This window comes from Bombus fervidus, chromosome 9 (assembly GCF_041682495.2).
Source record: "Bombus fervidus isolate BK054 chromosome 9, iyBomFerv1, whole genome shotgun sequence".
Taxonomy (NCBI): domain Eukaryota; kingdom Metazoa; phylum Arthropoda; class Insecta; order Hymenoptera; family Apidae; genus Bombus; species Bombus fervidus.
This window is the reverse complement of record NC_091525.1, coordinates 8,311,138-8,336,868: the sequence shown is the minus strand read 5'-3', so window position 1 is coordinate 8,336,868 and position 25,731 is coordinate 8,311,138. Positions and strand designations below refer to the sequence as shown.

General features: G+C 31.6%; 4 protein-coding genes across 10 annotated transcripts in view; 2 read left to right on the top strand and 2 right to left on the bottom strand.

The window, feature by feature from the left end:
* Nucleotides 1-134: 134 nt before the first annotated feature.
* LOC139991189 (trophoblast glycoprotein-like) lies at nt 135-7,222 on the top strand. 3 transcript variants are annotated; one of them, XM_072011114.1, is made up of 7 exons: nt 136-607; nt 692-853; nt 5,062-5,187; nt 5,258-5,513; nt 5,745-6,061; nt 6,152-6,522; nt 6,594-7,222. In XM_072011114.1, exons 4-7 carry the CDS (start codon nt 5,265-5,267, stop codon nt 6,833-6,835), a joined length of 1,179 nt encoding a protein of 392 aa, XP_071867215.1. In that variant the 5' UTR covers nt 136-607; nt 692-853; nt 5,062-5,187; nt 5,258-5,264; the 3' UTR covers nt 6,836-7,222. The 3 variants fall into 3 exon arrangements, with proteins under 3 accessions (XP_071867216.1, XP_071867215.1, XP_071867214.1); XM_072011113.1 differs by having other exon boundaries at nt 136-853; XM_072011115.1 differs by lacking the exon at nt 5,062-5,187 and having other exon boundaries at nt 135-853.
* Nucleotides 1,133-5,026, bottom strand: LOC139991187 (ATP-dependent DNA helicase Q5). The gene is made up of 10 exons (XM_072011110.1): nt 4,734-5,026; nt 4,415-4,536; nt 4,161-4,325; nt 3,897-4,073; nt 3,649-3,828; nt 3,479-3,584; nt 3,296-3,404; nt 2,989-3,216; nt 2,763-2,915; nt 1,133-2,697 (listed from the first exon to the last, which is right to left on the bottom strand). The coding sequence occupies exons 1-10, from the start codon at nt 4,852-4,854 to the stop codon at nt 1,782-1,784; spliced, it is 2,277 nt and encodes a 758-aa protein (XP_071867211.1). The 5' UTR covers nt 4,855-5,026; the 3' UTR covers nt 1,133-1,781.
* A 137-nt stretch (nt 7,223-7,359) lies between the features above and the next one.
* Nucleotides 7,360-10,156, top strand: LOC139991188 (uncharacterized). 2 transcript variants are annotated; one of them, XM_072011112.1, is made up of 7 exons: nt 7,461-7,607; nt 7,784-7,906; nt 8,038-8,176; nt 8,244-8,661; nt 8,746-9,263; nt 9,352-9,543; nt 9,642-10,156. In XM_072011112.1, the coding sequence occupies exons 3-7, from the start codon at nt 8,038-8,040 to the stop codon at nt 9,782-9,784; spliced, it is 1,410 nt and encodes a 469-aa protein (XP_071867213.1). In that variant the 5' UTR covers nt 7,461-7,607; nt 7,784-7,906; the 3' UTR covers nt 9,785-10,156. The 2 variants fall into 2 exon arrangements, with proteins under 2 accessions (XP_071867212.1, XP_071867213.1); XM_072011111.1 differs by lacking the exon at nt 7,784-7,906 and having other exon boundaries at nt 7,360-7,607.
* Drpr (multiple EGF like domains draper) overlaps nt 9,549-25,731 on the bottom strand; it is a 28,732-nt gene continuing 12,549 nt past the window's right edge. Inside the window, exons 2-18 of one of the 4 annotated variants that reach the window (XM_072011105.1) lie at nt 17,677-17,923; nt 16,929-17,055; nt 16,670-16,838; nt 16,033-16,279; nt 15,827-15,947; nt 15,608-15,745; nt 15,310-15,489; nt 14,891-15,218; nt 14,288-14,395; nt 13,863-14,027; nt 13,354-13,560; nt 12,800-12,955; nt 12,415-12,591; nt 12,216-12,326; nt 11,940-12,149; nt 11,680-11,862; nt 9,549-11,602 (exon numbers count right to left, since the gene is read on the bottom strand). In XM_072011105.1, coding sequence (XP_071867206.1) covers nt 11,319-11,602; nt 11,680-11,862; nt 11,940-12,149; nt 12,216-12,326; nt 12,415-12,591; nt 12,800-12,955; nt 13,354-13,560; nt 13,863-14,027; nt 14,288-14,395; nt 14,891-15,218; nt 15,310-15,489; nt 15,608-15,745; nt 15,827-15,947; nt 16,033-16,279; nt 16,670-16,838; nt 16,929-17,055; nt 17,677-17,768 — 3,003 coding nt within the window. In that variant the 5' untranslated portion in view covers nt 17,769-17,923 and the 3' untranslated portion in view covers nt 9,549-11,318. The remainder of the gene's footprint in view (nt 11,603-11,679; nt 11,863-11,939; nt 12,150-12,215; nt 12,327-12,414; nt 12,592-12,799; nt 12,956-13,353; nt 13,561-13,862; nt 14,028-14,287; nt 14,396-14,890; nt 15,219-15,309; nt 15,490-15,607; nt 15,746-15,826; nt 15,948-16,032; nt 16,280-16,669; nt 16,839-16,928; nt 17,056-17,676; nt 17,924-25,731) is intronic. The other 3 variants (XM_072011106.1, XM_072011107.1, XM_072011109.1) reach the window with 3 other exon arrangements.

Sequence of the window (25,731 nt, the reverse complement as noted above, 5' to 3'; positions counted from 1 at the left end):
AAATTTATTTTATATTATATAACATGATTTATTCATTAATGAAAATAATTTTTTTTCGAATCTAGATTCTCCACATTTTTGTATATCAAAAGCTATGAGTATAATCTAATTCCTTTATCTTTAACAAATCTATATTCTTCGTCAACAGTATATACACTTAAAGGAAGTGCAACACATGCAGTTAAAATTTGGGCCAGCCTGATCGTCGTCGAAAAGCGAAGTTCTATAAAAAGAACACGCATTCAGATGAAAAAAGACGAATGACCGGAAAGAAGGTAAAAAGGAAAGATAAAAAACGGCCCAGAGAAAAGCACGAGCTCGACATTCGTTGAAAAAGGAGGGACACGAAGATACAAGGAGAAAGTGAGAAAAAGTATAGGAAGGGTTGGAAGGAGGGAGCACAGGTGCGGCTGCTACGTCCGGACCGCCTCTAAGTGTAATGTTGTTCGTCGCGCAGTGAGGTGAAGTCCTCTTTTCCATTTTGTTCCAGCCTGCCATGATATTTCGAGCATCCAGTGACTCGTTTCGGTGTCGTGTTCCTTCAACAGGTTGTCTCTCCACGTTGCTGGCCAACGGAACTTCCCGCTACTTCAATCCAGTTTAAATTGTTAATACAGTTACAGTTTATATTCTTTTACTGAAGAATTTGTTAATGTTAACGTAACTTTGAAAGTTTGTTGGAACCATTAAGGCGAAATTCAAGTTTGAAAAGGGGACCAGGAAAAGATGAAAACAAAGAGATTCCTTTAGTGATTTCTGAAACGAATTCGCCGGTGAACTCGGGTGAATCACGATCTCATCCCTCCTCCTCCACCTCTTTCTCATCTTCCTCTACCTCCTGTTGCTTCGAGCGGTGAGTACCAATGATGCTTAAATAATTGTTTATTTTTGGACCAGCGAGACATTGTCCCTGAATTGTATCGTTAATTCCTGCACTTGCGAAACAGTGAAATTAACAATTCTTTTTCCCTCTTTTTCTTGTCTTTTATTAGGAAATGATAATGAAAGTGACTATATCATATGTAGGTAACTTCTGTTCAATGATATTAATTAAAATTATAATATAGAAGTTATAACTCACTTTTTTATTAAAATGGATGATTTGAAAGTTTAATTAATTAATGAAACTTAATTATTATAATCAGTATAAAAATAAAATGAAATTTAATTACTAATACAAATAGATACAGATGTGTAAAATAAACATTTAACAACGTAAAACTAGAGAAGTTTTAGCATGACAATATTTTGTACTCAATATCACCTGTTGCGTGGGTAAGCATGTTTGACGTTTTACGAGTATGACTCGACGACCTACTTCGCTTCGAACTTTGATGCGGTACAGTTCGATCTACCGTAATAAAAAAGTTATCTTGCATGAGATATCATCAAACTACAAATATTCTTCCTTCTAATATTCTTCCACTATTTTAGTAGTATTAAAAAATATTTTCATTACCTATTGTGAAAATAGATACACTTTTACATAATAACGTGATAAGTACAATAATTATTGCAATATGTCTTTTATCGTGAGTACCATTTAACATACTCATAAGTACTAATAAACAATTAATACTAATCATATTATTTGTAACAATTGTATTCTATGTACATAATTTCATTCTGTAGGATATATGACTTGTGTCCCATTTGAAGTACAATTGCACCTTTGATTAACTTACATAATTGATAAATACATTAATAAATATAGTACAAATATGTACAATATTGCGTGCATCGAGTACTTTTCAAAGCGTACGCGTTAGTTCGCTCTAACTTCACTTCTTTCGCGGTGTTATCGTTATTGAATCTCTATCCAATGAAAATGTATTCATCACACGTTCTATCGTTACATGCTCATGCGTCGGCTTTTCATTTGAATCATCCTTGATCCATTCAAAACACGAATCAAAAGCATTTCCTCTATCCCTATTTATTCCTGTCCCGGTAGTTGGTTCATTTTCGTGCTCTAATTTTCTTCTTTTTAATTTGTAATTTTCAGGACATGTATCTGCGCTGGCGAAACGTTTCCTCAAGTTTTTATCTAACTGTTTGTCTTCAATAGTGCTGGACCCGCCAGAATTTTGTTTTGAAACACGATCCTTTTCTTTACACACCTTTATTTCGTCATCGTTCTTTAAAACTTTCGAAGAACTAGACTTGCACTTTTGTTCATTTTTATGTTTATTATTGCAGGGATTGATATTAATTATCTTCGGTTTAGTAGATTGATAAATATTATTTTGCGAGTTACAAGATATCATTTTCAAAGATATCACTGTACTGTCTAACTTGTATTTATCCAGCAAAGACTGCGCTATCGCGTGTTGACTTAACTGTATCATATGTGAATTATCTTTCGCGGTTTTCGCCGTATTCTTTGTGTTACTTTGAATGCCGCTCTCTACTGACTGGTGAATTTTTTTAAGAGAAATTTTTTCTGCTAATAACTGTTCTTTCTTGTTTAGCGAAAACTTATCATCCCATTGCTTGATACACTCTACATCACTATCCGTATTCACAGTAATTTTTTTACTGAAGGACTTTAATAACTTATGTTTTATTTCTGAACTATGTATTAGTTTTTCCTTAACTGTTGGAATTACATCTGGTTGTTCTGTAATTTTTGAAACTGTATCCGATTGCTTTTCGGCTATTGTTTGTTGTTTTTTCACATCCTCATTAATATCGCAGCTAAGAATTGAAAGCTATTTGTAAGTTATTATAAGATTTGGAGATTGAGTATTAATGATACTTACATGTTGTATTTTATTCCTTCAAGGCTTTCTGAATATGCAATAAACTTATGTACCCTGATCTTTACTATTTCTTCGTTTTTACAAACGTCACAATTCGTTTTGCAAGATGGTATTATGTGCCCGAAGTATTGATTAACAGCTACATGTCGACACCTAAGCCAAATTTTATTATCTAATTTTGTAAAATTATGGAAAAGAAATGTTTAGACGAATTTAAACGCCTTACATTACTAAAAGACAGTAAGAGACAAATTTGTCATATTCACTTAATCGTTTCCGAATATGTTCTATATCGTTAGTTATTTTGCGATTTTCAATAACGTGTTTGACAGAAGAATGTTCTTTCATACTAAAATATATTCTACAATATGTATAATCATTTTCTGAATGTATCTGTGTACATTCTCTATAATACTTGGAAATATTTTCAGGTATTGTCCAATGAACTATGCACCTGATTAAATATTTTATAAATTATTTGGAATTATATATTAATAATAAATATCATTTCTTTTATTATGATATATGTAAACCTGATTGATTTCTTATGTATAAATCCATAATCATATGTTGTAATGATAACATGAATTTTCTTAGATACCCATTCACTTTCAATAATATGTCGGATACTTTTTTTTAATCCTAAAATATACCGTAACCATGAAATCTGAGATTCAGAAATATAAAGATTAATAATTAATCCATAATTTTCTTACCATGGTGACAGACAAGCGTAGATATTCCTAGAGCACTTAATTTGGTTTGTAACAACTCTGCAGTAGCTATTTCTCGACAGTAAATAATGCCAAAACCTTCATCTATCTAAATACAGATAATCTTAATAAATATTTACATTATAGACCCATAAAAGGGCAAATAGATTTACCTTATGAGCAGATGAATTAAAAAGACCAAATACTCCTACAATAAATGTTTTAAGATGTTCAAAGGGATCAGAAAGTAAATCTAAAAACCACACATCAAGGTGTACATTAATTTGCTGTATAGGTATTTTAAAAACTTTTGGGTCTTCTAACGTTAAGAATTTGCAAATATCTTTGGTTACCTGTTGAAATATTTAATTAAGAACAACCAAATATTTGCTGTAAATAATTCAAATTATTTCTTTAATACCTTATCGGTAACAATTGTAGTTACTGCAATTTTAGGAACAAATTTCAGTTTTTCATTAAATGCATTTATATCTTTGTAACCAGGTTTAAAGTCATATCCCCATTCACTTAAACAATGACTTTCATTAAATACAATATAAGACAATAAGTTACGCTCTTGTAATAAAATGACAAGTTTCTGTTAATAAATTGTTAAATTAATTGAAAGTTTTAAAAAAATTAAAGGTATTTTACATTGTAAAGTTAAAGTTTTAAAATACTTTACCTTGAAATAGGTTAGAGTATTCATTTCAGTAGTTACATATAATAATACTATTTTTGGAGATATTGATGTCAAATCTTTTAAAATATTATACCTTTCTTTTTCTCTGGAGCTCCTAGATAGCAAACCAACATTAATGTGTTTGCTTCTTAAAAACTCTATTTCTTTCTGAAAATACTTGATTATTTAGTACACACTAGGAAAATTGATTAATCTAGTTTATTCAATAAACATTTTTGAAGTATAAGAAATGTTACCTTCATAGAAGATAATTTGGGAGAAAAAATAATTCCAACTTTTTTTTGTATAAGTGCTGGTAATTGATAGCAAAGAGATCTACCAAACCCAGGAGGCATAGATATAAATACATATTTTGTACCTACAAATTTACATTGTACTTCTTAATCTGCTTCTTAAATCAAATTTTGTAATATTAATAATTATAGTGGAACAGTATTTTCGTGTCTTTACACTATATTTTCATATATATTAAAAGCATTACATACATTTAATACAGTTCTTAATAAACTTAGCAATTAATGCATAACACAAATTTTTATATTAAAAAATACTGACCTTCGCAAATAGAAATAATGGCATTTCTTTGAATGTTGTTTTTAAAATTTTCGTAGCCAAAAACATTTTTCATAACATTTAATACATGATCTTCATAATCACTCATTTGCACAAGTTTCATTAAAGTATAACATTCAATTTTTGCCTACGTAGAACTATTATGTGTAAAAACATTCAAAACATATCTCGTACGCTTGATCACAAAAAACTAACCTTACTGGTCGAATGTAGTGTTAGATTTAAAATTCATTTTGCTTCGGCCAATCAGAAGATGCAATTTTAAATATCTTTTGCGCGGCAATATTTAAAATAAAAATTTTTATTACAGGTATCAAAATATTGAGACATTAAATGAAATGGACTACAGTTATAGTGTTTGAAAAGAATAATAGATGAAAAAGATATAATGTCCTTAGTTTAACAATTTTTATTGCATTGACAAATGAACCTATACGTATGTAAGATCGGAATTAGATAAGATTGGTATCGATATGTTGAAGTTATGATTTATTTATTCATTTTAGATGCATAATGAAGAAATTTTATGCAATATTTTTTTTAATATGCACATCCACCGCTGACTTTTCCAATGTTTGCGACCCTAATTGGCATTCGTTGGAAACGTTAGAAACCGCCAAAGTGGAGTGTGGACCATCTTTTGAAAATCGTTGCTATTGCATGAGGACATGCTACGAGAATCACCATCAGTATGTCGTTAATTGTACTGAATCAGGATTTCATAACGCGGCACCGTTATCGCACCTGCCGAACGATACACAAGTAAAATCATTGTATTAAAGCTTAATATTTGTATTAGTTATAAATAAATTACGAATTTTTATGTATTTATGAAAAATTTAAAACTGCAATAATGCATAGAATCCATATAGCGTGCAAAAATATAAAAGATATCTAAAGTATATTGCTTTTCATAATGTGTAAAGGGTAAAATAGTTTTATAGCTAGTTATAAAATTTGACAAATCAATTGATATATTTGTGCTATTTTTAGGTGCTTATTTTTACCGGAAACAATCTCGGAGAGCTTCCATGGAACGTATTCGGCACTCTGGATAGTTTACCTCACTTAAGAGTGATAGATATGTCTAACAATAAAATAAGAGAAATTCGAGGGAAGGCATACCATCACGTCCAACACGTCGAACGACTTATTTTAGATTTCAACGAATTATCTTTGGACCCTGCAAGAAGTCATCCCAGGGTATTCTCTAATTTTGTGTCCCTCTTGGAACTCCATTTAACTGACGCCTTCGAGGATGGTCCACCGAGAGATCTTGCAGCGACACTACATGATATTTTTGTCAATAGGTATCGGATTCATAAATTCCAGTTTCTTTAATTTTAATTCCCCAATCGACAAATTTATGAATTGTTAATAATGTTTTGTAATTATTGTAGTAATTTAACACAACTGATAAAGCTCCATTTGGAACAAAATGAAATATCAGAATTTCGGGACAGTAATGTATTCTGCGATCTCCCGAATCTTTTGGACCTTTATCTCGGCGATAATGCACTTACCGCTTTGCATTTTAATATATCCTGTCTCCACAAATTACGTTTCTTGGATCTTCAACGAAATAAGTTCACAAAAGTGGTCGATCATGATCTGCACGCTATGGACACGCTTATCAAGCATAATCAAAGCATAGCTGTAGATTTCACTGGAAATCCATTTGTGTGTTCGTGCAAATTAAATCCCTTTATAAAGTGGATGAGGAAGACAAAAGTGTTCGTTCGTAATAAAGACAATTTGAAATGTTTTGAAGGTACTTGTATTAGATAAAAATTATCTTTTTGCTAAACACGATATGAAATTAAATGTAATTTACTTTTATAGGTGAAATACATCATGAAATACATGAAACAAAGAACTGTACACCGAAATTGTTCTCATCAACTCCACGCGGTGCAACTATTCTGCTCTTTTTCCTCTGTATAGTGTTAATAGGACTGGTGTGCGCTTTAGTTTATGTACAACGCACAAAATTACAAAAGAAAATTGAGCCTATGTTAGATTCGGTGAACAAGAGGGTACGATATACCTCGATAGCAACTGGTGATACTCGAGAAGATTTATGAATGAAATGAAAACGTTCTTCGATTTAAGAATTAAAGAATTAATTAATTAAAGAATTTAAGAATTAACAAAGAAGAGATTTAACGCTAATTAAATTCGCTCTTCCGTTAAAATAGTCAATCATTTTTAAACTCTCGAGAAGTTCCATTCTTTTTTATTATATAACACAAATACATAATTTCTTTTTTGTCATAAGTAATTTAAAATATAATAAAGTATGTTTAACAATATAATGAGGCATTAATATTTATAATGTAATATGTGGTGATTAATTTAGAAGTAAAGAAAAAGAATTTATTGACTTAATAATTATAAACGAAGAACATATAATTTTGATATTGTTATTGTCTCAAGTATGTCTAGTACCGAATAAATGCTATATATATTTATATTTAAATGTGTGTTCACTGACCTTATTAAATTTCCCCTTATTTGTGGATTGATCAATTGAATGCTTTCAATGAAAAATGTATACATACACATAATATTCTTAGGTTTGCTATTTCTTATCGTTGGCTATCAGACTATTGACATCTTAAGCAAGATTAGATAATATTTCAGAAACGCCTGAATGTTCATAGTATGCGTAGAAATTACTCTTGCATTTCAACTCTATCCGTTTGACTGAATTGTTTGTTTTTTATATGATAAATAATGTCATCAGCTAAACGTCTTCGTCTCGATGAAGTCTTCGCGTCATTTCCAGAGCTGGGTCCCACAGTTCCAGACGGTGGTTACGCATGGATTGTTCTCTGTGGTGTATTTTTAGTCCAGGTGAGTAATCTGGTTATAATGATATCTTTAGTAATTTAATGATATACAGGGTATTTAGAACATCCACATTCAGTAATTTATGCCCAATATATTATTTTACGTAAAATAATTTTTAAAATGTTCATAAAAATACGTAAGATTCGTAAAACGATCAAGTTTAAATAATCTATTTACAGGTACATATTATAACATGATCATCTTAAGAGGCGTAGTATCGGTCGATATTTTTCAAAAGATTAAAATGAATCACTATCGTTTTATTATGAATGTTTGTAAATATTATCATTTTAAAAAATTAGGTAAGTACAAAATCTTTTGTGTTATCAATCTTTTTTCTAAACACCCTGTATAATAAATAAATTCATATATTTTTCTCTTCGATCTTTTCGTTCTTTATTCTGCGATCAAAATTGTATTATAATCTTTACAGATGACTGTTCCAAGTATACTAGCAATGTATGGAGTAGTTCTAGCATATATTTATGAAACTAAATCTACTGATTTTGATTTATGGAATGAAAAAATTATTTTAACGCCTATACTATTTATTGCCTTCTGGAATCTAGCGGGTATATAAACAGTTTAGTGACTTGTAATTTTCATACAATTGTTACTAATTCATTCAACTTTTTTTAGACCCTTGGACAAGAATGATCATGAACATGGCACAAATGCCCCGTTTAGTAGGCATAATAGGAGTACTTCTCCTGATGATTGGAATTACAGCATCTGGATATCTTGCAACTGGCGGAGTTGGTGCTTATTTGGCCAGTACCAGTGCTGGTGCAGTAATGGGTATAGGCGCCAGTTTTATTATGCTATTGAGTGACTATGTTTTGAGGAAGTATTTCAGAAAGAAGCTCCTTATAGCTCTGATGTTAAGAAATGTTGGAGTTTCTTTTGGTCTTCTGTTTATCCCGAGTATCACAAATCTGTTGTTGCATGAAGCTAAATTGAAAATTGGTTTACAACTGATAACCATAGTTTTATTACCTACTGCATTTGGAATATTGACTTTTCGGTTTCCTCCTCCACAGCAAATTTCTCCTTATAGGTTCTTGTTCAGAATATCTTAAATAACAAATAATAAGAAATAAAGCTTTCAATATTTAATATACAAGAAATTATTTCGTTACAGTCTACTCTTATCAACTGAAGAAGATACTGAACTTCCTATAAAAATTTCCTTTGATGCTCATGAGAATTCACAACATCCAGATGGTCAAGATGACATAGAAAATTTTGAATATGGTCAATCTGATGAAAAGGCACATGGAGGAGGGTTACTAAATGAAGGAAATAATATTTATGCTTATGAAGATTTGGATGAAGATGTGGACTTATTTGTAAATCCAGTGATTCGTTCGGATAAGAAATGGCAGCATCAATTTCAAATTCTAAAGAACTTCCGATTTTGGGCTGCAACAATTGGCTGGGTTGGGATGAATGTATCTACTCTCTTTTTCTGGCTTCTGTTACCCATTTTGTCTTATGAAAATACAAATAGTTCCCATTTTTGGATGTTTCTATCCATCATGGCAGCCTTCAATACCCTCCCACCAAATCTTGTTAGTTACAAAGTACTGACATTTACAAATCAGAATAGAAGACTATACTTTGGCATAGCATCTTGGTTTTGTTGTATCAGTTTAGTAGGTAAATAATTTCTTTCTGTAAGGTATTTTTGTAATTATTGAAAAGTGAGTTTTAATGAATTTATGTTCTGAAAAAAAGATGTTTCTAGGTTTAACTTATGTAAGTAGTTACTTGTGGATGATGATTTTTACCTTCCTGGGTGGTGTCAGTATTGGCAGTTTATCAAGTTGTCAAGACTTGGCATTGTATGATGTTCTTGGATCTGAAATGGTTCATTCTACTTATAAAGTATTTTCAACTATCGTGGGTTTATGCATTCTTGGTTTTTATTTTATACATGGTAAGTTTTTGTAACAAAATTTTATTTCGGTAAAAGAAATTACAAATGTAGGGGTGATCAATAAAACATATCATGTAGAAATGAACTTCTGATTACAGATACAAATCTCTGTTTGAGTTTCGCGGCGCTTTTACAATTTCTTGGTGGACTTTACTGGATCTCGTCGCCTACTCTGAACTTAATTAAAGCCACTCGTTACAGATCTCGCATGATGAACAGAGAAAGCAGAGACGAGACGTGATTAAAATAATATTCTATGGAATTAATATACATATATTTAGGAATTATTGATTTTACGTTACATCCTAATTTAACGATATTTACAAAAGTATTTATATTGATCACAACAATCTGTTTTCTCTGAATTCATCTAAAAATAAAAATAGTGTATATATAAAATCGTAAAAATAGACATTTCTCAGAAAATAAAAAATAGGCATAGAATATTGTCTAATATAAAAGATATAAATACGATTTTACTTGACGATATCTCATGAATGATTTTTTAAATAGATTTCTGTTGTTATTTGTATGAGCGTATATTTATATGTGTATGTATGTGTATACATAAACATATACCTATACATGAATAAAATATGCAATTCTTAATGTATGATGATACTCTATACTAATCATAAAACAAGTATGCTACGTTTGTTTCTAAATTACTTACAAATATATTCTTGCACATATACGAAATAAATTGTCCTTAAAATAAGAACCATTCTATCATTACACGTGTGGTGAACATATATAAATACCGCGTAGGTATGTCTCTTCACAGAATGCAAAGAAACAAAAAAGACAAATTTTTTAGTATTAATGATCATTTGAATGTATATCATATGCATGTTTTGAGATCGTGAAATCGGCTTCTCATTGCTTAAACAGACTTACACAACGATTTTGTACCTTGTTTGCCAATTTACATTATAAGTAATCTAATTTTACAAGACAAGATAGATATCTTAGACATACATATCTTAGACATATTTTTAACTCCATTATTGCATAGGTTCCAACATTTTTTGTATATAAAGATAAAAGAAAATAAACTATATTATTAAATTTTGTAATGCATGCCTCTTCCAAGGCAGTACAAGGCATTCTCGTATGCAAAAGTAATCAACTATCATCTTATTTCTTCTAGTAAAATTTGATATTTTAAGTGATAAATTTTATACAATTCTTGTAAATATCACAAATTCTTTTGTACAATTTTGATACGTCCTACTCCTATCTAGATTGTATTATTATCTTTTCAGTCATAAACAATAAAAAAGCACTGAATTTACTATTAAATAAGTTTTTTTAAGATTTTTTACGACACAATTACTTATTTCAAATTTTTATCCATATTAATAATATTGCATCAGATGTTCTATCATATAAGTTTCAGTAAACATCATATTACGAAAAGAGACAGCCTAACACGTTCAGGATAAACAATCACTATGAATATACGATTTTATAAATAAAACATCCATTTGACTATTTGCAGCATTATTATAAAACTATGTACATGCATATACTGAGCAATCAAAATACATTTGTATTTTTTAAATGAAAATACTTATGCTTTTATGAGGTTTTTTAAGGTTTTCTAAAGATTTTCTCAAGACTCAGATTAATAACATGTGAAAATTTTAGAGGTATCAACAGACTAATCATTCAAAATGATAAGATTCTTAAAATCTGCTTCTTTAAGTTACATCAAAGACATATAATATTAAAATTTTAAACCTGCATGATTCAGCTTGAGATCTATGATAAATTTACATTTCACCAAGTTCTGGATCCTTATCTTTCAAACTACTAGGTCCTGCATTGTCTGATGATTTCGAGCAGAAACCATTTGGCATTCGGCTGTACTGTTTGTAACCGCTAACTGGTCTTGGATTATCTAACTGATCGTATTCTGATTCGTCGTTATTTTGCTTGATTTCATCGTAAACATGTTCGATCTTTTTTCCATCCATTTCGTCGATGCTATGGTACACATTAAGGTTTGGATTTCCCATATCTGCATCTCTATTCTTTAGATCATATCGAAGTGATCCTAAAAGCAGTCAAAGAAAACATAAGATCATTTTCCAGAAACTACAATTTGGTGTACTATGCTATTGCCAATAATACCTTTGCAATCATCCTCATCATCCGTACAACTGTTCATTCCAAGTTTAGCTTTCTCATTATTTATCTTCTTGCTAGTTCCAAGATTATTTCTGAATTGGAAGTTATTCAACAAAGTAGCTGTTCCATCATCGAATTTTGAAGAGCCTTGATAGGCATACACGGGGTTATCAAACTGAGTTTGCTCTATACAAAAGATATCATTGTTGACTATAAGTATTTTATAGTCCACTATAAATAACAGATTTGTTTGAAATAAATACCTGGAGGAGAAGCAGGTTCAGCGATATATTGCACTTGCGCAATTTCGTTCTTCAAATCTGCTACTCTGCGCCGATGATATAACCATCCTGCGAATGTCATTGCAATAACAACAATTGCAGCAAATAAAAATCCTGCTACTATAGTGCCATATCCGGCTTCATCCCTCTCTTGAATGTTACGTGAAAATAATTCTTCGTCACAATTTGGACCTAAAAGGGAATATATTCCAGTATTAGTTAAAATATATTGATACTGACAGATTTGAAATAATATACCTGTGTATCCATGTCTGCAGACACAACCTTCAACAGGATGACAAATATAGAAATCATTCTTACAGTCGCACGGTTCCATACAGTGATCGCCATAATACCCTTCTGGGCAGACTAGATTTACGAATACGAAAAACATTTATGTTATATATATTTTGTTAGCCTTTCTCGATATTATTTGTATAATTTTTTTTTCACGTACTCTCAGTACATTTAGTGCCAGTCCAACCAGGTGCACAACGGCAATGACCATCATTAGACCTGCATTTTCCTCCGTGCTGACATGTACAATGTTGACTACAGTTCATGCCATATGTCCCGTCTGGACAGGGTGTTTGGCAGAATTCGCCTTGCCAACCAGGTCGACATTGACACACGCCTAAAATGGTATACATGTAAAAGAAGTCATTAATTCGTTTCATATAACATCTAATATGAACCCTACATTATGTACTTAATATAACTGATGATGCAATATCTTGCAAAATAGAGCTATTAGGACTAAAATACTTATGAAGTTGTAAATATTATTTTGTAATAAAATTCTAGACTCAAATGAATTGCGAAAGCGGTAAGTAAAATTTTACCTGTAACGTGATGACACTCGCCACCATTTTTACAGCGGCAATGACTAGCACAATTTAATCCATAACGATTAGGTGGACAAGGATGCTCACATGTTAACCCTAAGTATCCAGGTCGGCAAACATATTCACCAGAGACATGATCACATGTCATGTTTCCTAAAAGATAAATTATATGATTATTATTTCGAATAAATAGTTCTAGCTTTATTTATTAGTACCTTATTTTAGTTTGTGTGAAGTTACAGTAAAAGTTAAATGAATTGGCAACTTACCACTTTTATTGAAGTGTTTGAGTAAGAGTATAAAAATAAAAATGACTATATTTTTCACATCAATGATCAAAGCATTAGTTTGTTGTTTTTGTGCTTATCATGAACATGCTGAGGTACTACTTGAATTAATAAATTTTTATATACATATGATACAATACCATATAATCTAAAGTATAAAAATCTACTAGAAACTACTGACTACAAATGTTAGTGATAGTTATTTTCTAGCAGAACTACGAAAGCTTGATTTATTTCATCTTCACCTAAAATTGTTATTTTTACCTTGTATTTTTTCTGGACACTTTTCCTTACAACGTACACCATACCACCCTTCTTTACAGGGTTGAGAACAATCAATTCCTTCCCAACCTCTGGCACAAATGCAAGTGCCTGTTTCTGGATCACATGAACTATTGTTCATACACTCACATTGTGAATGACAGTCATCACCATAAAGGCCTTCTGGACACTTGGTTTCACAACGGATTCCTGTTTTATGTCATTAAAAATGAAAATTTTATCGAAGACCAAATCGCCATTAAACAACTAGTTTTCCAGTCTTTCTCAATAATTTCAATTTCTTTTAAAAAATTCTACGTTAAAATACGTGGTACATTAAACGAATAGACAGGAAATTTACTTAATAATTTAAAATTTCTGTTTTGTACATTATATGGTAGATATGAATAATGATGTAAGGAAGATATTAAAATGGTACCACAAGGAAAGGATAATTGTTGTAGTTTTAAGATGTATGGCGATTGATCAACGAATGAAAAGAAAAAACAAACCTCGCCATTCTGGCTTACAGATGCAACGACCAGTGGCAGGATCACAGCCTAGACTATTTTCCTTGTGACAATCACAGACCTGAGTACATCCCAGCCCGAAAAATCCTTTTTCACAATGATCTTGGCAAAATTCACCGGTGAAGCCAGCTGCACACGTGCATGTGCCTGCAGGTGTTTAAAAAAGGTAACGTGTTTTGGTGCAAGTGCAACGAAATGAAAATGGAAACAAAGAATTAAGAAACGTGAGTCTCAAAATATATGAAACTAAATTACATAAGAATAAAAAAATATGGAAATACAATTATCGAGAAATAAAAGAAACCATCTAATCATGGATTTATACAAATTAATGCCTTTTTTGTTAATGATTTGAAGCATTAACTTTCTTTAGAACTAAAAGAAATCGTTGCAACCAGCCCCCTTACCATTTTGTGGATTGCAGGCAGCATTGTTAAAGCATTTGCATTTGCCCTCGCAGTCCTTGCCAAAAGACTTGTCGTCGCAGGGACGATCACACGAAACACCAACCCATCCTAGCAAAATGTAATAACAATACATGCAGGAATAAAATTGAATGTAACATGAGAAACAAAAAAACATTCTAAAAAAGACATCTAAACTGAATAATTCTCACTAAATACGAACTACTTACCTTACGATTATTTTGATAAATTAATTTCAAATAATAACTCTACAACTATATATTTAAAACAAAACTCCACAAATTTGCGAAAATGGCATACTATTAAAAACTACAGTTAGTAATTGCTCATGCAATTCACACGATCGTACAATTAAAGAATGAATTAACTTGAAGCAAACAACATAAGATAAAGATACAAAAATACTAAATCATACAATTACAAAATGCTTATCATCTTAAAGATACTTCCTTTCCTTTTTAATTACTCACACATGATTAAATGATAAATTACATCTTTTACTTTTAATTAAGAATTATTCAATTTTTGTATATTAACTCGTATTAATTGATTAACTTTTGTGCTCGTAATAGTGTAACTTATTACCTGCTGTACAGTTGCATCGGCCATTCTCGGGTAAACAAGTGGCACCATTTTTGCAGACACATTTTTGTGCACAATTTTCGCCATAAGTGTTGTCAGGACATATTTCACTACAGTCCTCACCTCTGTATCCTGGCGCACAAATGCAAGTTCCATTTATGGGTGAACACTGCGCGTTGTTCTTGCAATTACAACGATTTTGACAGCCTTTCCCGTACATATAAAACGGACAAGGTCTGGTACAAGTATCGCCATCCCATCCTGGTTTACAAATACACTTTCCAGTCCATGGATGACACATTTCTGTATTGTCATTCTCACACTCACAAACCTAGCAACGTTTATAAATATAGTATTTATTTTGTAGTATTAAAAAGACATTGTAGAAAAGTGAATATCGCATTATCTATATTATTACATACTTTCGTGCAGTTGGGTCCCCAGAATTCATTCTGACAAACACGCTTATTGCATTTCTCACCCATCCAACCGGGACTGCAAGTACAAGTTCCATCAATCGGTGAACAAATTGCACCATTTTCGCAGCTACAGTTGCTTGTACAATTTAAACCGAACGTTCCTCCGGTGCAAATTTTTAAACACTACAAAAGATTTTTATCTTCAAGATTATTTGTTATTTGTATTTAACACATTAACATATATATATTAAAATATCAATAATTAATAAGGATAATTAAGTATTTCTGAAAAAGTGGTCACCTTTTCATCATAATAACCGGGTTTACATTCACATTCCCCAGTGATATGATGGCATCCAGCACCATTGTAACAATCACACTCTTGAGAACAGTTTTTACCCCAGAAACCTTCAGGACACCGGTTTGCACAGACTGAACCCTATTTTAAAATGAAATCTGTTTTAGATCATGCATGGACACGATTACAATAAAATATCGTAAAATATCAATTAATATTTACAGTCCATCCAGGTGTACAATAACATTCGCCTGTTGTAGGATTGCAAGAACCACCATTCTGACACTTGCATTCTGATTTGCATTCATCACCGTGTTTTCCCGGCGGACACAAGTCGTCGCAACTAAAAAAGAATTATTAAAGCGATTTAAAAATTGTGTTCTGATATTTTATACAATTTAAATAATAAAATAGACAGATCAACTAACAGGGGTCCTGTGTAACCAGGAGCACAATGGCACTCGCCAGAAATGTGGTGACAGCTTCCACCGTTTCTGCAACGGCACTCTTCACCACAATCTTGACCATATCGATCAGGAGGACATTCTTGGCTACAGTATTTACCGGTCCAACCTCTGTTACACAAGCATTTGCCGTCGAATGGGTCACAAGTGGCTCCGTTCTGGCACATGCAATCCGTTTCGCAAGACTTGCCCCATTTCCCAGATGGACACTCTGTTAAGTTACAAATATACTTATATTTATACCTTATACTATACTTATATTATATTTATGCTATACTTATATTATATGAATAAATAAAAGAAATAATTACTTAAATCTTTTTGATTTTGATTTGACTGATTGATTTTAAGAAAGTATCTTGAATCGTACTCGGTATTTAAAGTAACAAAAATAAATTAATGAATAAATAATTAATTAATTAATGAAATGAGAATTTTTATTCTTTCACAAACAGTTCTATAAATAATTTCTACGCAGTGAAGACTGAATACTGCGCCAAGAATAAAAGATAAGGTGAAAGTATTTTCTGAAGATGTCTGGTTTGAGTATTTCGATGATTTTAAGGAATATGTTAGATAAATAACAAAATCTAATGCTTACTATAATCGCATAACGGACCCCCATATCCTGACTCACACTTGCAGACGTCTGGTGCAATGCAAGTGCCATGAACACAGTCCTTGGAACAGATTGGAATGCAACGATTGTCATCATTGGTCTTTGTATAGCCTTTGCAACATTCTTCTACTGGTCTCTGTTTTGTTATTTCCTAATCGAACAACGTTAAAACGTTAATTTTTCGAAAACTTTTCTCTTAATTAATTAGTACCTTTTACATATTTAATATTATTCTATTCACCTGTTCTTTGAATATCGTCTTGAATACCACCTTATATTTGGAGCATCTTGGGGGAAAACTTAAGCACCAAGTGTTCTCTCGTACAGTATAAGGTTTCTGCTCCGATATCCTCACTGTTATCGTATACCTAACATCAACCAAGTATTAAAAACAAGCACTGAGTCGTGAAAACAGAATAGGTAGCATCGGAAGGTTGACAATTAAAATAAAACTGATCTTATAAATCTATTATAATTTTGCTTTTGAAAAACTTTATTTAATAGACTTCTGAATAAATTAAATTAAATTTTAATTTAGACTTTTCAATTAATTTAAAAGGAAAACTTCTTAATAAATTAATAAACAACCAATGATAAAGAATATTAATTATATTTATGTTTATTTTAGAAATTGGAAAACTTAAAGAAATGTGTAGGAATTTACTTTTACGGACTTTTACTAAAAGATCATGAACGATAGTAATAATTATTGTTTTAATAAGTCATGAAGGAAAACAAAGTATGTAGTGATTATTCTTTTATAGATATCGTCTTCTTTAGAATTCGGAAATTTTTTAAATATATGTAAACTTGCTTTCTTGAATTTTTATTAGAAAACCATTGTTTTGCTAAATATCTTCTCGAATAAAGAGCACCATCTTCCGATAATGATTTGAGAAAATAAGTCAAATAGATAATCGTTTATCGTTTTATGTAATATTGCTAACCATTGCACTTTCATAAATCTTTAATAAATCTAATCCACTTACGTTTCTTGCCTGGTACATATGTTTGGCCCTTCCAAACCGTACACCGTTCCCAAAACTGTAATAGCAGCTAACAAATAGATAGATAAAGCCATCCTGACTTATGATTTTTGATATAATAAACAGTTATGTCTACAGATTCGCGCGTATATCACATTGCTTCAATATCCCGCAATGTTTTTGAGTATTATATTCCTTTCTTCCTTCAGACGATTTTCATGCATTCCAAATAGTCAACATATTTTTGAGTCTGGAAATATAAACGTACTTTTAGTAAAACACATTTTTGACAAACATATTATTAATAAAAAAATCTATTAAATACTATTTTGTCAGATCATATGAAACAGAAAGGAACAAAAAATAGTGAACGTAATCAAATTTCTGCCAGAAGTACTGAGAGCAATAACGTTACAGCTGTCTGGTATTAAACTAATCGATTGCGGACATTATTCATTCTTTGAAGAAGTGAAAAAGCATTGGAAATGACAAGAGATAAAAAATGGTTTTAAGACTCGTTTGTCACGTAAATATTCAAAGAAATTCTTCGCAACTTTAGACTCTGTACCCTGAGTTACATATCGCAATTTATCCACTTTAATTCCACGTACCAGTCACGACTTACGACAAATTGCATATTTATCAACTATGGAAATGACTCCGTAAAGGGATCTGTTCGCCGAATAAGAATTTTCTTCCGCTTTCTCTTATTAGGAGGATCCAAAGATCAATCGATAACGGAACTTATATTTGTGAATGATAGAGATTCATGTAGGACTATACGTGCCACTTTACCAAGAACCTGGTTACTAAATTATGAGGCACTTAACGTATTTGTCATCATCTATGTTTTACATAACATGGATCTCGGAAAATATATTTTACACGAGTCTATAATTCAGTTGCAGTTTTTAATGCAATGTAAATAATAACAGTATTAGAGTAGTAAGATACTCATTGCAGATTCATATCTTTTGTACGTATACAGATATTATATTTAAAATGTTTTAGATATGTGTATTATGTGTATTTTTTTAAAAATCTTTTTTTTTTAAAAACTTCCAAACTTTCTAAAAATATATAAACATCCGTAATCTACTAATGATAGAAGAAATTTCTTTCATAATTCTCTATCGAATACTGAAAATACGACAAGAAATATCAATATGTATCTACATCGTCCGAAGCTTGTATTTAAAGATTTCCGAAAGAGAAATGCTTATTTAATAAGTTTTTCGCGGAAACTTTCTAAAAATTGTCAAGTAGTACAATTATTGAGTACGACACGGATGCTGCTGAATGGATGACAAGCCCATTGTTCGTATTGTACATTGAGTCACACGGAGCTTGGAAAAAATTGCGTACGGCCGCTTAGAGACTGATTACAACTTCCGTATTGTCGTCTTCGATTTGTCGAATAGAAAGTTCAACGCCAACCACGCTTACAGCAATAGCGTACATTCGGAAAAATAAAAATTATACAGTACAGTATGAAATGCCTGTCATCTATTATTTGTCGACATTTACAGGATAGTAATACCCAACCACATAGAGGTAAATTCAGAGGCAAATAATTATACTCTAAGGATATGCTATAGAGGTATCATAAAACGCAGACGAAATTATTTTATTTAATAATTATTTTAACAAAAGGTGAGCTCATATTTTATATTTCTGCTTTGGATGGATCAAAGGAACAGGTTGTAGGAAATTATAAACAACGCATTGGTCGAATTACGTACATCGTGCCAGGCTCTTTATCGGAGTCAAATAGCCTCGAATCGCTCCTGAAGGACAAGATATTTTTTCTTCTTGGCTATTTGCATTTCACACACATCGACCGAATTTTACATGGCATAAAAGGAATTACGCGAATAGAGAAACAAGACACCGGATGTAGGAAGTAATTGCGGAAGAAAATTTTCCTTATATTTCTTTGAGATGTATTTCAACAATTGTTAAACCTAACTTTGTAATTTAATACTTTAGAAATAAATTTCGCTTGTGCCAATTGCGTTGTATTTCGTTGCGTGAATGCTGCAATTACTTTTATGATCGTAATAGCCAAAAAAATGTAAATTGATTAAAATGTTACATTAAGGCAATTAGTGAGCAATTTAATAAATTAATTGTATAACATATTTTATCATATTGTATGTCGTAAAAAAAAAAATTAACTAATCGAATTTTATCACTTAAGCACGAACCTCAATTTTGATAAATTCAATCATCGTGAGACTAACAAAAACAAACTTTTATCTCACTTATGATAGTGACCATACTTATTATCATATCTGAGTCACTCGATCCATCTACTATTTCCGATAGTACAAAACTGATTACGATGCGACAGTCTCTTAGAATCTTCGTAACAGTACAAAAGGATTGACTGAAAGATGGGCATGTAAAAATCTAAAATCCCAGTCAGAACTATATGAAGAAACTTTTTATAGCAAGTCAATGTTATTGTACTTTATACAGTACACATTGAAATAAAAGTTCTTTATCTCGACATCCGGGCCTATTGTTTGTATATGGTTCTCCAATATTAATTACAATCGCCTTCCATGGAGCGAAGATAAGAACAAGCAATTATTAAAGCTCTCTCTCTCTCTCTCTCGTTAGTAATTAATATATTTGTATCATTTCTATTCTAAATATAGAACCCCTAAAAGAATGTAATATATGACTCTAAACAGATCTACAAATCTAACAAAAATTTGCATAATGCTTTAATTCGAGAAACTGAAACTTCGAAGTCAATGATTAATAATTCATGAAGTATTTAATATTAATACTAGTATCTCTGCGTATCTCCCAAACTGTGACTACATTTATAAGAGATGACGAATCGATAATATATACTAAAAACAAACCCACTTTATTTACTCTAATCTTTGGCATAATTGTTTACTTATGTGCATAATTATGTACACAAATGATGAACATATCAAAGCAATACGAAAGTCTGTAAATATCTAGACTTATCTTTATACAGCTAATTCAATAATTTGACCCTTTTAGTCGCTCGGATGCATTACACATAAACGTGATAAATTTATAAGTATAACAATTTATATACTATCCACATCTATAAATTGTAAGGAATAATTATATATATATATCTAATTAGATAAAAATATATATATATAAATCTATGTTCCCTGGAGGCTTACCAGAATGACCGTGAAACAAGCGTCTCGGCTGTATCATATCGCAATCTTCTCGCTCGATTGACACTTTGTCACTTCCGGTCGCAAATCATTCGATCCACGGTTTACATACGCTTACACATGAATCACAAAGTCGGCAGTCACTGAAAAAACGTGAGCTAAACGTGGCAGAAGTGATTCACAAAGATTTTGCTGAATGGCAACGAACGGTTTTTTATTCTATGTTGCCAGCAGCTGTACATTGATCGTTAATCGTAGTCGTTTTTATTAACGCGTTTATAATTTGCCTGGAAGATTAAATTTAAACAGTAGAATTCTTTTCGAGAAATTTTTAAGCGATTAAAATATTCGAAATATTTAATCATTTGATTTTCATTGAATAGAACAGTTATATTAATTATATTTCTTACGTTATTTGGGTCATTTTCGACCAGATCATATCGTGTATCCTTCTATTTTTAAAACATCTCTATTGTTTGAAAAAAAGTGTGAAATAATCGTTATTGATTCGTGTGGTTTTTCGTTTCAATTTTATATACCACTATATCGTCAACATTATCAACATAGTTTCATGTATTCCACTCATGATTTTCCAAGTGTTCCATTAATGTCACTCCAGCTAACCAACTCAATGGAACCTATGGAATTCATTTAACAATACCATGTCGGTTCTGAGATGCTTTACTATCTCGTACTAAAAATGTTACAACATAAATGCTTTCTTAGGGAGGATACTTTTTCAAGTGAAATTTCTAAGTATATACAGATTCCAATGATACAATCGATTACGTGTGTGCCATAGTGATTACCATAGCTGAGATCACGTTATTTCCTATATTTATCTTATTTTTTTTTCTCTACTGTGTATAGCGTTGTATCACATCGATAATTGAATAATCAAGTATCAGTATATCTTTCTCTTACTCTCTCTGTCTTTTCACAGGAATATTTGATATCTTTTGTTCTTCAACCCCAGCTTGTATTTCCACTTTTATTTATACTTATATATTTTGCTTATATGCCGTCGAATATTATGTATTATCGAATACGTTTATACATATGTTTATATGTCGTAAAGTATCTTTGACAATCTAAATTGTGATATTAAAACTTCAGGGTTATCTTCTTATCTTAGTTATCGATTAAAACTGTGTGATTGGAAGATTCTACATTTTTATGAATGTATAACATTTAATGATTTCATGTTTTGCTCTTCGATGTAGACCTAACTTTACTCTTGCATATAAGAAAAATAGTTCTGTGAGAAAACCAGCGAATACATTAACCTCATGTTGCAAACCCCTACATTGGAAACCATACTTAAAGGCGTCGTTAAAAGTATTCCACAAATAATAAAAAAACTCTGAAGTTCCTTAAATTGATCTTTTTAGAAATATCAAATATTTAAGAATTATTCTATAAATTTTTCTGTATTATAACAATATAAACTCCTTACAATTAGTATAAAATTATTTTGTAAATGTATCAAAGATAATTCTATACTAAAAATACACTGTAAATTATTCTGAATTTTAAGAATAATTCTACACTAAGAATTAGTTTGTAAATTACTCCGTATTAAAAATTACTCTATGCTTACAATTCAATAAATTATTTCGTACTTAAAATAATACCACATACAAGATATTACAAAATAGATCCATTATATATATATATATTGAACACAGATCCTATCTAACTCTAGGAAGATGCAGCAATTCTGCACGCCTACGCCAATGGGAACGTTTCATAAGATCCAGTTAGAGGTAAGCGTGATGTTCATCCAGAGCCAAACTAGTCTCTCGTACAACGAACATGTACTGCAACGTGGAACAAGCCAACAGTGCTTACAGAGCCCACTCTAATGGTGCAAGTCGAATAAAAACCAGACGAGCCGGTATATACACGCACGAATTAACGCATAGATCGACTAACGGTGTAAAGCTCCGTATATGTAGTAGGCTCGGCGATCAAGTGAGGTCACAAAACCGAGCATAAAGTTTACATGTTCGAAGGTCTGGTCAAACCAGTTGACGGAAACCTGAGAAGATAGAGATCCTCCAGTAAAGGGAGTGTACATCAAGTATCCCTTAGCTTTAGTCCAGTTTCTATTGGAAAATAGAATACCGCATGCGATTCTGCATTTTCTATATAAATTAGGAATTGTAACTGTTATAATTAGATTGCGATTTTTATTCATACTTTTTTTTTTAATGATTTTAGTTACGGAAAAAGGGAAACTATCCTGCTTGGTCAATGAAAAGCATGAGAAGGCAGTCAACTGTTAACTCGTATAAGGTTGAAAAAGTCAGACGCATGGATAGCAGGCAATCTTTTTTCTCGAGGGGAAGCTGGGGAAGAATAAGGACCCAAATATTTCAGAAGCAGGTATGTTGCGACTGAAAGAAAACGGGTCGGGTTTTCCTATGTTTCTGTTCACACGATGCAACGGTATCATGAGTGCATCAGGAATTATTACCGGGAATTAAATTGAGAATAATTTCTACGTAAGCACATTGACTAGTTACAGGCTTCTGTTCGAGGAAGAGTACAATTTATGAATGACTGAACATTTGATGAATATATGAATATAAAGAAGAGTTTCCGGAGCCCTTCTGCGCAATTAGGCTAATATTATTTGTAGATCGTTTGCTAAAAAACATATATACTAAATACTAAAAATTCTATGAAACTTTCTTTCATGGTAAGAACAAGAATCATTGAAAATGAAACGTAGTTAAATTTATAAAACCCTAAGGGAGAAGTGAAACCGAAATAGCCATCATCCTTCAACTTTGGCTGCCAAACACAAAAATTCTCGCAGCGGAACACAAGCCCGCACTTTTCATCGATTACTCTTTTTATGTGTATCAAGTAGAAAATAACCTGTCGTTTTTAACATCTGCAGACTGTTTGACGCGTAGGCTGGCTACTCGTGTATCAAGTATATGAAATGCAATAGGAATAGTCAGTCGATGGAATTTATCCTCTCACTTACACTAGTTTCTCGGATACTACCGACTTCTCTTTACATTTACAACTCACCATTAAGTTACATTTCATAGATACAACTTGTTCAATTTTTTCACAATGCAGAACATCAACAGCTTAGTTAAAACTTCATTAGCTTGCTTCGTTTTTTCTTCTTTTCAATTCTACTACTATTAAAATTTTTATAAAACCATTTTCCACACAACATAACTTCTATATGTTTCTATATTCATCAAATGACCAATTATAATCACAATTATACAGAAACAATTTTATAAATCAATTTTTGAAACAATGAAGAGGTTCTTTTCAGACTCATTGCTATTCAGATTTTTATAGAATCGTTTCACCAAAGGCAAGTTCCATGTAATTCGTATATTCATTGAATGTCCATACACGTTCGAAACACGTCAAGGATGGGCGCAATGAACGCTTGCGAACGTATATTATGCACGAACATAGATACCACCGGAAGAATCAATTCAACGGCTTCTCTACGGCACATTTATTTATGCAGTAAAACAGAACAGGCCGTTTAAGTATCTTAATTGATCGCCGGAACCTGACATGCACATCGTGCACCTGTAGAAACGTAGTGCATACCGGAGCTTCGATCGAAAGGGCCGATTGAAAGAATGCGACGAGCGTTCATCGTACACCTGAATGAATGCTTATACGTACGCAAGTGTGAACGATGCATTGAGCAAGCTCTTACATTCCAAACTTTTCCACTGCCAGATCCTGGAAGCTATCATTCTCTAGTATGCACCGATAAGTAATCTACCCAATGTCTCTGTTATCTTCTGGAAAATGGATTCGAAACTGTGTAGTAGGTTCGGAATTGGAAAATTCGAAAGTTGAGTGCTTGCAAATGAGAGAATTTGTAATTTTGAAAATTCCGATACTTGAAAGCTTAAAAGTTGAAAAATTGGAAATTGGAAGGCTTAAAAATGGGAAGATTTCGAACTTTGAAAATTCGGTGATATGCACGCTTCAAAACTCGGAAACTGGACATTTTGGAATTTCGAGAATCTGAAACCTCCAAAATTCGAAGTCGGAAATTTCGAAAATTGGAAATCCGACAATTTTAAAGACGTAAGAGATAAGATATGAACATTTTAAATGCGAAGGGTTCTAAAGATTTTTGTTTAATAATGTAACAAATGAAACTTATTTCGCAACAAGTAACGCAAGTTACAGCAAGTTATAAATTATACTTGAATTCAACTTGAATCGGTATTTGGTTTACGTACAACAGTAATCATATATATCTCGCAAAGGTATTCATACATGGAACTTATCCTGGTCACGTATTCGATCACTCACGTACACGATATCCTTTGTAAAACAGTAAGTTTAACTTTTATGCCTGGTTACATTTCAATGTAATAAAGATCTTGAATCTCATTGTATTATTCTATGTCGATATCTTTGAATAATCAATACATTTCTCTAAATACAGTTTTAATATGATTTAAATGTTCCAAATGCCGATATATGGAAATGATCCGTTAGAAGTTACGATAATGTCATTTTGCTAGAAACAGATACGAGTCAGACGTGACTCGTCTATTTGCGTAATCAATTAATTAATCAGTCAGCCCGAAGCAAGGTCAGGAGATGAATTATTTAATAAAGCACATTTTTGTCCATACGTTGTTTCTCAACGTTATGATGGGAAACTGTTATGAAAGTTTTGCATTTTTATATGTGAAAGTGTTAATTTAAGATTGATAGGGTATTGTATTAGAAATATTTATTCATTTCTGGACCAACGTTTCACTTTCTTTTAATTATTTGCTAAGTGAATACAGAAATAGTAATTTATATAAGATTGAAATAAATATGCAAGAAAAATTGAACGCTGGAAAATTGAAAATTTAAAACCTCCAGA